At 34.4% G+C, this 12,478-nt stretch overlaps 1 protein-coding gene and 1 long non-coding RNA gene across 2 annotated transcripts in view; both read right to left on the bottom strand.

Moving 5' to 3' along the window:
- Nucleotides 1-6,368: 6,368 nt before the first annotated feature.
- On the bottom strand, nucleotides 6,369-10,532 carry LOC127499982 (uncharacterized). The gene is made up of 2 exons (XR_007926231.1): nucleotides 9,330-10,532; nucleotides 6,369-7,931 (listed from the first exon to the last, which is right to left on the bottom strand). It is a non-coding gene; the product is annotated as an uncharacterized LOC127499982 (long non-coding RNA).
- LOC127499978 (uncharacterized) overlaps nucleotides 10,533-12,478 on the bottom strand; it is a 5,221-nt gene continuing 3,275 nt past the window's right edge. The window contains exons 3-4 of the mRNA XM_051870723.1: nucleotides 11,155-11,244; nucleotides 10,533-10,802 (exon numbers count right to left, since the gene is read on the bottom strand). Coding sequence (XP_051726683.1) covers nucleotides 10,639-10,802; nucleotides 11,155-11,244 — 254 coding nt within the window. The 3' untranslated portion in view covers nucleotides 10,533-10,638. The remainder of the gene's footprint in view (nucleotides 10,803-11,154; nucleotides 11,245-12,478) is intronic.

The raw sequence follows: 12,478 nt of genomic DNA, 5'->3' as shown, positions 1-12,478 counted from the left end.
ATTGTAATGTAACACGTTTTATAAGTTGTTGTTTGTGTTCTGATAGATAGACAGATAGATAGATAGATAGATAGATAGAAAGACTATAATCATTCATAGAATGAATAGAATAGAATAGAATAGAATAGAATAGAAGTGTCCTTTATTGATGGAAAATTTAGTGTATTACCAAGGCAACACCATCATAAACTACACTGCATATACACAGTTCATATATTTAAAAGTATATAAAGTGATATTTATTGCAATGTGCAGTCTAATGTGCATCTGCAATGAGAATCATGATATCTTAATATTTTAAACGTTTAGCCTTAAGTTTAGCCTATTTATTCCGTTTTATTAATTGATATATATTATCTTTATATTATTTTAATAGGCCTATAGCTTCATTGAAATCATTTGAATTCATCTTGAGGCCCTCTGTTTGAGGCACTGGTCTGTATGAGCACCATGTGTGGATCACTGCAGCCATCTACTGGTCATTTCATGAAAATGTCAGATTTCAGAATAAAATAACATAAAATGTCTTTATGTAAAATTCCAAAAGAAATGCATAAGTTAAGTGTTAATTATACTTTTGGAAATTTAGTGTTGTTATATGTATTTTATTAAATTAATGAAATACATGAAATTACAATACTACAATAATTGATTGTAATAAAAATTACAAAACAGGACAATATTGGGGTTCACAATAGTCTGTTTATGCAGCTGTAATGTTCTAGCCAGTGCGGAAAAAAATAACCAACCAAATCATTCGGAGAGAGTGTTTTTGCTGAAGGGCTGAGTGGACTGAGCAAAGGAACTGATCCAGTGGACCTCATCAAAGGTGAACTGGTGAAAGTTAACAAAGATTACACCTGCCAGGACTTATGCTGTATGGAAAGGTTCTGCTTAGTTCAAGTTACACTGAATCAAGTAAAAATGGATGTAATATTTGTCTAATAAAGTAGCATAACTTTGTCACTGCTTAAAGTCACCATGAAATCAAAATTGACATTTTTTTTTTTATATCTGTGCACATTATTATTATTTTACATTCATGTGTCCTTTGTAATCTTTAACCAAAATAACTTACCCTCCCTCTTGCAGCGACTTCTGTTCTCTGATGACATGTTTACTGGTGCGAGGGCGGGACAACCTGTCACTCACATGAGATCCACCAATAGAAAACCACAGCCTTTAAATCAATTCCCCACAGACAAAATCAAATCCCACCCCACATTTTTCTTGTTTGAGAAGTTTTTTTTCACTGGATATTCATCAGAACAGAATAAGGAAGAAAAGACTATCATAACTTATTATTTATTATATTATTATACTTATTATAAAAAAAATAGTGAGCAAAAAAAAAATAGCATTAATAGTCATTTTATTTAAGATATGCAATGATAAATTAGAACCTGGATTTGTTTTTTTTTTTCCTTATTTTATTTGTATACTTAGACTTTAATGGAACATTAGGTCATGGATATTGCTTCAAAAGTCATGGAAATGTATTGGTAAAAATGTGCATGAACCCTGCTGTTTGTTCAGTCTCTGTCTGTGAAGATTTCCCTTACAGCCCATCTATCAACAAATATGAATCTTTAATTATTATTTGATTTCACAATAAAATATCACATCACTTGTCCACTAGGGGGCAGAAACAAACAAAAAATAAGAGCTTGTAGAAAAGAAACATGCAGTTTTTGTGCACATACTTAGAAAAATATTTTATACTTGTATATACAGTATATATATATATATATATATATATATATATATATATATATATATATATATACATACACATACATACATATAGGCAGGCCAAGTTTATTTATATAGCACATGTCATACACAATGGTAATTCAAAGTGCTTTACATAGAAAAGGAATTAAAATAATCATAAAATTATCACAGCATATGCTAGGACACATTAATGCACTGGCTTACCTGGGCTTAAGCCCAGGGCCCCGGGCTGAGGGAGGGCCCCGGTGATGCCGGAAAAAATATAACCGCATTTTATAATGTGATGACTGTCCCTTTAACATCGCTTTGCTTTGAATACATGTGCGGGTGTTTCAAGTCCTGCGCGTGAAGTGCTTTAATACGCGCCGCGTCTAGCAGCAATCAACTAGGTATTACAATCTGATATTAAAGAGCCAGCATACTACCGTGGGGATCGTTCTGATAAATGCACAATATACGAATGGGTGGAATTGATGTCAGTATACTTGCGTAAACGTGAGTATAAAAAAGAATGTCAGGCTGAAGAAGTTCTGTGCCGATTAATGGGGAGGGCACGTGATGTTGTTTAAATAGCCCTACGCAATTATGCAAAAACTGACTTGAGTGATGGCCCCGGACCTATTTTTGACATCCTGAAACAACATTTCGGTGACACAGTGTACTCTGCTATGCCCTTGGCTGATTTTTATGCTACCTTGCCCTTAAAAGGGGAGAGCCCATTTGACTATTGGATAAGGTTAATAATTAGGTATTATATTCATATGAAAATATACTTTAATGGGCACTATATTAACCCTACTTTATTACTTATATTTTTGGTTATTATATGCAATGTATTGTTAACTCTGACTCACAAAGTACATACTGTATTACCCAATGTTGGTTTGTGCTATTGCACTTTTTATGTAGAATGAGCCCCGGTGTTTGTTTATTTGTTTTGTTTTTGTACATTATGTGTTGTTACAGACATGTGATGTACATTGTTGTGTAAGTGTTCAAGAAAATGCAATAAAAAAATAGTATTTAAAAATCACCAACACCTACAATAATATTAAGATAAATCGCTGGCCTAAAATAGTATTTTCTTTTTTTTTAAATCAAATATAGCCTATTTGACAATATATATATTATGTAACTCTAGGGACGGCCAGCAGCATATGGTCAGCAGACCTCTCAGAGACCTTGATGGACAGTTGTATAAGGTCAGAAAGATAAGTTGAGTCTAGGCCATTTAAGGATTTATAAGCAAGCATTAAAACCTTAAAATCAATCCTAAAATGGACCACAAGCCAATGTTGGGAAGCCAATATGGGGGAAATATGTTCCCGTTTACACGTTCGTGTTAAAAGTCGAGCTGCAGCATTCTGCACTAACTGCAAGCGTGAGAGAGAGGCCTGGCTGACACCAACATAGAGGGCATTACAATAGTCTAGACTCTAAACGAGATGAAATAAAAACATGTATAAGCCTTTCGAAATCATTAAATGACAAAAAAGGCTGAACTTTAGATAAAAGCCTTAACTGATAAAAACTTGACCTGACTACAGAGTTTATCTGTTTGTCAAGTTTAAAACCCATATCCATTATTACACCCAGATTTTTAACAGTGGATTTAACATCAGGAAGCAAAGGGCCTAAATCAGTGTTAGAGGCCTTATTAGTACAGTTTGGACCAGATATCATGATTTCAGTCTTGCTCTCATTAAAATGTAAAACATTTAGGAGCATCCAACGTTTAATGTCTTTGAGGCAGTCAAACAGAAGTTTTAAAGGGCTGGCATCTTTTCGTTTCAGTAGCAGATAAATGTGTGTGTCATCTGCATAACAGTGAAATGAAATGTCATATTTCCTGAGAATGGTCCCTAATGGGAGCATATACAGGGAAAACAGCATTGGGCCCAGAATAGAGCCTTGAGGGACTCCAAATGGAAGGGGTCCCTTCCACAGGGGTCCCAATAATGATTATGGACTTCAAGTGCTAACTCTCAGCCTAATTTTGTGGGTATTTCCAGATGTTTCAATGAACTATGTAGTAATTATAGGCATTTGACAGACTGCTAATTTCAGAGGACCAAAAGTTATTGCTCAAGTTCCTAAACCTAAATTACAAGATTTTCTGTTTACGTGCATGGGTGGCGCATATGTGAATATTCATGAGTTTCCCAGACATGCTCAATTGAGAACTATAGTTTCAGCGTTGCATTAACGTATACCTAAAAAAAACAAGGGTTTACATTTTTGTAACAGTTTATATGTTTTTATTAACATGTTTTGTGCAGTAGTCCATGACGGAAGCTTGATGATGCTGTGAAAGAGAGTGAAACTATGGGAGATGTCGTTTTCACCATGCAGACACGTATGAAATTCACGAATCATGTTCACGGATGAGGTAATGTATTTGTTTTTGTATTATTTGTATGTTTGATCACACTCTTTTATGTCATCGCAATGAATTTGCTGCAAGGAACGTGGAATTTAATGCTATATTAGCCTTTTACTGATATGTGACTATTTGTCAAATGATTTGGTGGGTTAATGCTGCACAGTTTTACGTGTTTAAAACAATAAAAGTATATTTGAACAAACCTACAGTATTTGCAAGTAATGACTAAATAATTTTGTACAACACATACTGTATTTAATTTCACGGCCATAGACGTGGTCACCAGACTTGATGAAAAGCATTACTTAAAATACAAACAAAGTGCAATATAACTGCTATGTATAATTTCATCAGCATAACCCACAGAATTATGTAATTATAAACACTTGATAGTTTTTCCAGTAAATCTGCATTATCAGCTGTCACGTCATATCTGCATCTCGCATTGTTTATATGTGCTATTATTGACATTCATATCTATCCAAATCATCTGTACATGAATATTACTTGTACAATGAACAATATATATTTGATTACCTGTCTATTAAAACATGCAAGAGTGGAGTCTCTGTCAAGTCCGAGTTTGTCGCGAAGCTCTCTCCATCTCAAAAACAGGATTTCTGTACTGTCAATGAATTATCATGATCCATGATGACTGAACAACACAACAGTGACGTGCTAGATGCTGTATAACCAACACTTTTGCATTTTGTCCACAAGAGTTGCCCTAGTTTCTACAAGTGGAAACCAGGGATAGTGCGGATATTACGTCATTGATAGGTGACAATGACAAGGGACAAGACGTTATTTCACATTGGAATTTTTCTGAATTTACTAATCCTTGGAAACTTTTGGGATAATGTAAGTACACAGCTGCATGAAATATATCACACTGTATGCAAGTGGTTTTTGGATATTTTATTACAAAAATTTTACATATTGTGCCTTTTAATGCTCATCTCAGTGGAGAAAAAGTTGGTGAAAAGTTTTGATTTGGATGAGCTTGTCTTCGACTTTGCACTGCTCCGACCCAGTTATGCAATAAAAACTGCACTGTGACAAAATTAAGGCATGTGTTTATATATTTAATGTTGTTTACTGTGAGTTTTAATTAATAGTGTAATAGAGTTAATAGTGCATCATGCATTTTGTTTAGGTATAATGCGGGTTTATTGTTCGGGAATGCTGTTGGCAGAGGGAATTACGCCATACCCTGTGGTTTTGTGAAACACTGCCACTGGGTATAGCAAACATTGACTATTTCACTATTCTCTGTTAATAAAAATTACAAAATAGGATTATTGGGGTTCACATAATTTATTTATGCAGCCGTAATGTTCTAGCCTAAGCAGAAAAAATTACCAACCAAATAATTCGGAGAGAGTGTTTTTGCTGAAGGGCTGAGTGGACTGAGCAAAGGAACTGATCCAGTGGACCTCATCAAAGGTGAACTGGTGAAAGTTAACAAAGATTACACCTGCCAGGACTTATACTAGATGGAAAGGTTCTGCTTAGTTCAAGTTACACTGAATCAAGTAAAAACGGACGTAATCTTTGTCTAATAAAGTAGCATAACTTTGTCACTGCTTAAAGTCACCATGAAATCAAAACTGACATTTTTTTTTATATCTGTGCACTTTATTATTATTTTACATTCATGTGTCCTTTGTAATCTTTAATCAAAATAACTTACCCTCCCTCTTGCAGTGACTTCTGTTGTCTGATGACATGTTTACTGGTGCGAGGGCGGGACAACCTGTCACTCACATGAGATCCACCAATAGAAAACCAGAACCATCCAATCAATTCCACATGGACAAAATCAAGTCCCATCCTACGTTTTTCTTGTTCGAGAAGTTTTTTTCACGGGATATACATCAGAACAGAATAGGGAAGAAAAGACTATCATAACTTAGTTTCATGCCGACTTTAAAGAGTTCTGAGTTTCCGACATTGTTTTAATCTAAATTGACCGTTATAGTTTCTCCAATGGTAGAGCCGCGGAGGCTGGTGTCTCCCAGTAATAAGACTTTTGTACTTGTGTTTTTACAATTCTGTGTAATGCAATGCAAATATAAAATAAAAATAAATAAATAAATAAAAAAATATATTCTGTGTGATGAATGGCCCCTTAAGGTTCTGATATATTCATGGCAAAGTTTTTTAAAATTTATTTCCATATTCATTTAAATGTAAAAAAATCCCCCCACAAGCTTGTACATGTTAGTAAAACAAACAGCAAACAAACAAATAGAATTAATAGTCATTAATTTTATTCAAGATATGCAATGGTAAATCACCAATGGTACCTGGATTTTTTTGTATACATAGACTTTAATGGAACATTAGGTCATGAATATTGAAAAAGCCTCAAAAGTCTTGGAAATGTATTGGTTAAAATGTGTATGAACCCTGCTGTTTTTTCAGTCTCTGTCTGCTCTCTGATTGCCCTTATATCTTTCAGCAAATATGAATATTTAATTATTATCTGATTTCACAATATGTCCACTAGAGGGCAGAAACAAATGGAAAGAGCACATTTGTGCCCATACTTAGAAAAATATTTTATACTTTGTATATACAATATAAATATACTTACACATACACACATATATACATATATTGTACATACACTGTACATAGATACACTGTAACCCCCCACATAGGTTACAAGATCAAATAGTTCCAAACATTTCAGACACAGATTTCTGTCTCAGGAGTGTCCAATCATCTCCTAAGGAGGACCAGCTTCAAGGCGTTTTTAGTTCCAACCAACACTAACACACCAGCCTGAGAATTTCTACCCTGAAAATGCTGATTATTAGTTCAAGTGTGTTCAGGTTGGAGCTCTACAGGAAGAAAAAAAACAAAAACAACGATTGTTGTGTTGAATCTTGATGTCTGTGTGTGACTCAAGCAAGGTTGATTGCAAGGCACTGTCTTAACTAGAGACGAATCAACCCCCTTAAAAGTTTGATGTTTCACAATAGTATGGTGTTTATGATATGTTAGCGATACAATCTAATAAACTAAAATTCTACACAAAGTCTAAATTAGTTATTAAATTAGGTCACTTTTTAAGAACAATCTATTTGATATGTCTCTTCCTTTGAAACCACAAATAACTGTAATTTCCTGTTTGGAAATCAATTGGAAGAGAGTTATAATAATATAAGTGAAGTTCCAAGTGCACAACCAGAGGGGACACTAATCACTAAAACGCTGAGAAAAATTTTAGGAAATCAACATGAATTTGTGACATCAACTTATGTGACGTTCACTCAAAAGTTTTAGTTGTATTGATAATTGAACATTCAAGATCACTTTGAGAAAATGATAGAATGCAACTAAAAAAGATTAAGAATCGCCCTGCCTTAAAAACCTTTTCAATGGTGCCCCAAAACAGCCTGGTTGCAAACTTTCTTCAAAATATCTTCCTTTGTGTTCAACAGAACAAAGAAATGTATACAGGTTTGGAACAACTTGAAGGTGAGTAAATGATGACAGAGTTTTCATTTTTGGGTGAACTATCCCTTTAAGTAAGTTCAACAAATTATTGGACGTTAAGTAAAGTTTACTAAAAAAGGTTAGTTAGAATAACTCTTAGGTTTTATATCACATGACAAGCATGACGCGTCTCCGTGGAAATAATAAGGTGAAGCGTTTGAGCTGGGAAAGTTTCTGAAATTTTGTTGATTTGAAATGGAATGATCCAAGTGTGGTCATGGTTCTTCATCAATGCTGGAAGATCTCCTCTCATCTGAACGGCTGTTGATTATCCTGAAGACTGCTCCACTCTATCTCTCTTAAACCACTGCAATCACACAAATGGACTATTAGAACAAATACAGAACGTATCTTTTCCCTACAATGTTAGGAGGATATAGTGTAATCATCCCATCAACTTCCTTATTTTAGACCAGAGTGGGGTTCAAAAGCAAGGTTTAGGAAGACAAAGCAAAACTAATAGCTGATAATACTCAGTTTTATTTGTCTAGTTCACATATTTCTTAAAATAGAATCTGATTCTGATTGTAAAGTCACGACACTCAGATGTGAGTTATGTAAGGGATAATCCATGGCTGCACTAAAAGATTTTAATGAACAATGTGAAGTAGGGATGAGCAGATTGATACTGCTCTATTGATATATTGATACAAGCCACTTATTCTCCATCACTTTCAAATGTTTTCAGTACATTTGTTTAATGTTTGTGCCAAAACACCCATGACATATTCAGGCCTGCTGTGTCACACACACATCCACTTCTACATTAAACTGAGAGAGATGGAGAGAATGGCAGATAGGAAACTTAGTTTGATGTGATTCTACTTTTCACCTGTAGAAAAAAAAAAAAAATCTCTTGAAAGAAAGAAATATGAGAACTTAACTCCTTCAAAGTCCCTAGCACACTTCCTGAGACCCTCCTCTGTCCTCTCAACCAGATGTTGAGCTGTGATGATATACATTCCCCTTGTTTGTAAGTATTTTGAAAGGGGGGATGTAAGCTCAAGAATGTGAAGAGAGTTGAGCAGTGAACACTGTCTCATACTTCAAAAGTCCTTCTATGAATCCCTTTGCTTTGACCCTCACAGTTGGCTTTTGTGTACTGTCATCTACAATGGTGTCTAAAGTCAGAAGCACTTCAAAAAACAACCTCCATGAGGATTCCTGAAGCACCCAAACGCTTTATTTAGTGCCTTATTCCTCAGCCCACCACCTAGTTGGCCCTATTGGGCACAGTCATCTGTGATGCTTGTTCTGACTCTTCTCTTCCCACTTCTTAAAAAACTGCTATATCATTAAGCAGTGAAAACAGAAATGCACTTTCCACAACACTGCCTGTTGTGTCTTTCAGTACAAGAATTAAAAGATGTGCATTACACCAAATATGAACCGGATTGAAGGAATGCTCAGAGATGAGTGTGGAAAGCCCTCTCCCTTTCACACTTCCTTCTTTATCCCTGGACTCGAGTGCACCTGTAGCATGTTCAAATTAAATTAAATCAAAGCAAATTAAAATTTCCAAATAGCAAAATATGCAGTCTTATTTCATGTGACTTTTATCCTATTCCCTTTCAGTTGTGGGGTTTGTATATTTACTATCTTTTGATTAAAAACATAATGGGTAACTAGTAACACTAGAAAGTTGTTATATTCGAACTAATGTGATCATGTTTGCTTATTCACACACTGTGGTACAACAGCTTACCTGTGTCTTCCACAGGGAGAGGTTCAATCTCTTGTATGTTATAACTGGCTCCTGGCTCTGCTTCTGGCAAAAAAAAAAAAAAAAGTAAAAATCATATATCTCGCCACTAATCTCCTATTTTTACAATGCCTTCTGATCAAGTCAAGTCAGTTTCATTAATGTAGTGCTTGCTAACTATTATAGAGCTATTGTAATATAGTGCTTGCTAACTGATCAAAGCTGCTTGCTATTTTTATTCACTGAAGCTTTGTGTTTAATGAGCTAATAAAATATTTCAACTCAAATTAATATTCTGTCTAATTATTTACTTTGTGTTCCCAGGCCAGGTTTATTTTGTGATAATAACTGCCCTGCATGTACAGTTGAGGTCCAAAGTTTTATACACCTTGCAGAATCTGCAAAATGTTAATTATTTTAACGAATTAAGAGGAATCATTAAAAAGAAAAGAATGCTCCAGAAGGAGACTCCATGTATTAAGGGAGGGGGAACTTTAAATTTGAATATCAGGGTAAATTTTACTTATTTTGTCTTCTGGAAAACATGTACTGTAAGGATCTTCTGTAGCTTCAGAAGGGAAGAACTAAATGAACAATTATGGACTTTAAACAAAATAAACCTGTGTTCGCATCACCCTGGTTCCCTCGACAAAAACCCAATAGGATTTTTCAATTGGCCTTTGTATTACTGCAGAAAATAAGGTCTGTGAATAACAAAAGTTTATGATACTTACACGTTTTGTTCATCATGATAATCTTCGCAAATCACACAATGTTTATGAATTTTGAAGAACAAATATAATATGCTGTAGTAAAAAGCTAAATGTAAACAAACTACATCACGGTCACATGACTTCAACGTCACCACTAAGCTTCCAACAACTCTTTATTTAAAGTCTTTAGGCTGATGATGTTTAATGTCCTCAACATCCTCTGCTGTCCCACTTAGACCTTTGTTAGCAACTGCATTTTACTAGACAAGTCAAAGCTTTAAAAAAAAATAATAATTCACAAGAGGGTATTATTGATGTATTTTATATCATAGAATAAAACGTGAAAATATCTTGAGCTTGTGTTCACCACAGACCTCACTTCAGGCATTTAACCAAAAACCTCTGCATTGACAAACACTGTAATAATATTACATTATATTCATACTCTGAAGAAATTATAGATGCAAGATGGCGGCAGTTGAGTTTGTATGAAAAACGGTGTGATATGAGAGACATAAAAATGAGAGACGGTTTCAGTTAAAAAAATCTGGGTATTAATAAAAATAAAGAATAAGAAAAAAAAAGTTTAAAGACTACTTTTACACAATCTGTATCGAGTGTAGGTAATACTTGCCATTTCGTCCTGCTTTACACTTTTTGTAAAATTTCTTGTAAAGAAACACAGCTGCTACTGCTACTGCTACTGCTACTGCTACTACTGCTGCAACACCCACCAACACATCTTTCAGCCATGGGTTCAGACCTGATTTTGTAAAGAGCAAGAGAAACTGTAATTAGAACAAACAGCAAAAAGAAAGAAAGTAAATGTATTATTATTATTATTATTAATAATAAATAATTAATATTAATAGTTAGCACTTCTCATTTAACAACATTATATAATAACCATTTATTATATAGAGTCTTAATCTGCCACTGCTGCACCAAAGAGTAACATACTGTTTGGAGTAAATACAGTGTTAGTCTTATCAGCACATAAAAAATACAGACAGTTATGTCAAAAACAGTCATATTTTAGATATTTCACAACTAGTTTTACACTTTCCAGTGTTTCTCTGATCCTTATATTTAAGCAGGTAATTTTTGCTGCATACCTGAATCTGAGTATGGCTGAAAGTCTTGTTTAGTCTGGTTGGTGATTGAATTGTTCCCCACATAGCTGTTTTCGTTGACAGTCTTGGGAGCTGGAGATGAAAAGAATGAAAAGATATATTATTGAGGAGGCTCAAAATGAAATAAGGCAGACAGGTATATGCAGCAAGGCCATAACCATGTCTTTAACATTGGGGGGAACCAATTTTTATAAAGCATAAAGAAACAGTGAAGGAAATTCTAGATCTAATTCTAGTTGGGAAATAATCATTTGTGAACATGTAGGCTACTTTTATTGTATGCCTAAAATGTCGAAAACGTAAAAGTGTCTCGTCACATGAATCACATAAACGCATATTTTCAACTAAAATGGCCATATTTAAGAAAAAAAAAATCACTGGATGTTACTGTCGGTCTTTTAATATTTCTAGCACAAAACATGCATTAAATGTTTCGCTAATTACATCTTACCTCACTGTCTTTCAACATTAAACTGACAGACATGTGGACTTAAACTGATCAAGCTTTTGAGTGAAATAAGCAACCTAACATCCAGTATGATCTGTTTTTGAAGAGTGCATGTGTGAATGAACTCTAATCTAGTCAACAGTGGAGTATGATGTAAAAGGGAAATAAAGCAAAACAGCGGTGAACAAAAATATCAAAGTAATCCTCAGATATCATGTTTATTATTTACAGCAATAATCTGACATGAATTCAATCTCAACCAATTAATTATCAAAACTTACTCCTTCATGACGTCATGAACGTCAGTTCTATATTACTGAACTAATGTGGTTTGACTTTGAATGACGTGTTTGACAAAGTTAATGTGGTTTCAGAAACAGTCATGACTATCTGGTTAAAGACACAGTTCACCCAAAAATGAAAATTCTGTCATAATTTACTCACCCTCAAGCTGTTTCAAACCTGTATGATTTTTTTTTGCTCTGTTGAACACAAAGGGAGATATTTGGAGGAATGTCAGTAACCAAACAGATCTCATGCCTCATTGACTACCATAGTAGGAGAAATAAATACTAATGCGGGATGAGATCTGTTTGGTTACTGACATTCTTCTAAATAAATGATGACAGAATTTTCTTTATTGGGTGAACTATCCCTTTAATTTCTCCAGTGATACTATAGTGGTTAAGCAGAGAGTTACATTGTTGAAAGGGAAATATAAAGCTAGTCTAAGTTTCCTTCCAGTTTTTACGCTGTTTTGTTATCGATAAAGCAAATATGCTGATACTGATAAAATTGTGTGCATGAGATGACGTCATCCCTAAACAATCGCAAAAGTTTTGCTATATCACTCAAAAG

This window comes from Ctenopharyngodon idella, chromosome 18, assembly GCF_019924925.1.
Source record: "Ctenopharyngodon idella isolate HZGC_01 chromosome 18, HZGC01, whole genome shotgun sequence".
Classification (NCBI taxonomy): Eukaryota; Metazoa; Chordata; class Actinopteri; order Cypriniformes; family Xenocyprididae; genus Ctenopharyngodon; species Ctenopharyngodon idella.
The sequence above is the reverse complement of the archived record's forward strand: the minus strand, read 5'-3'. Positions and strand labels throughout refer to the sequence as shown.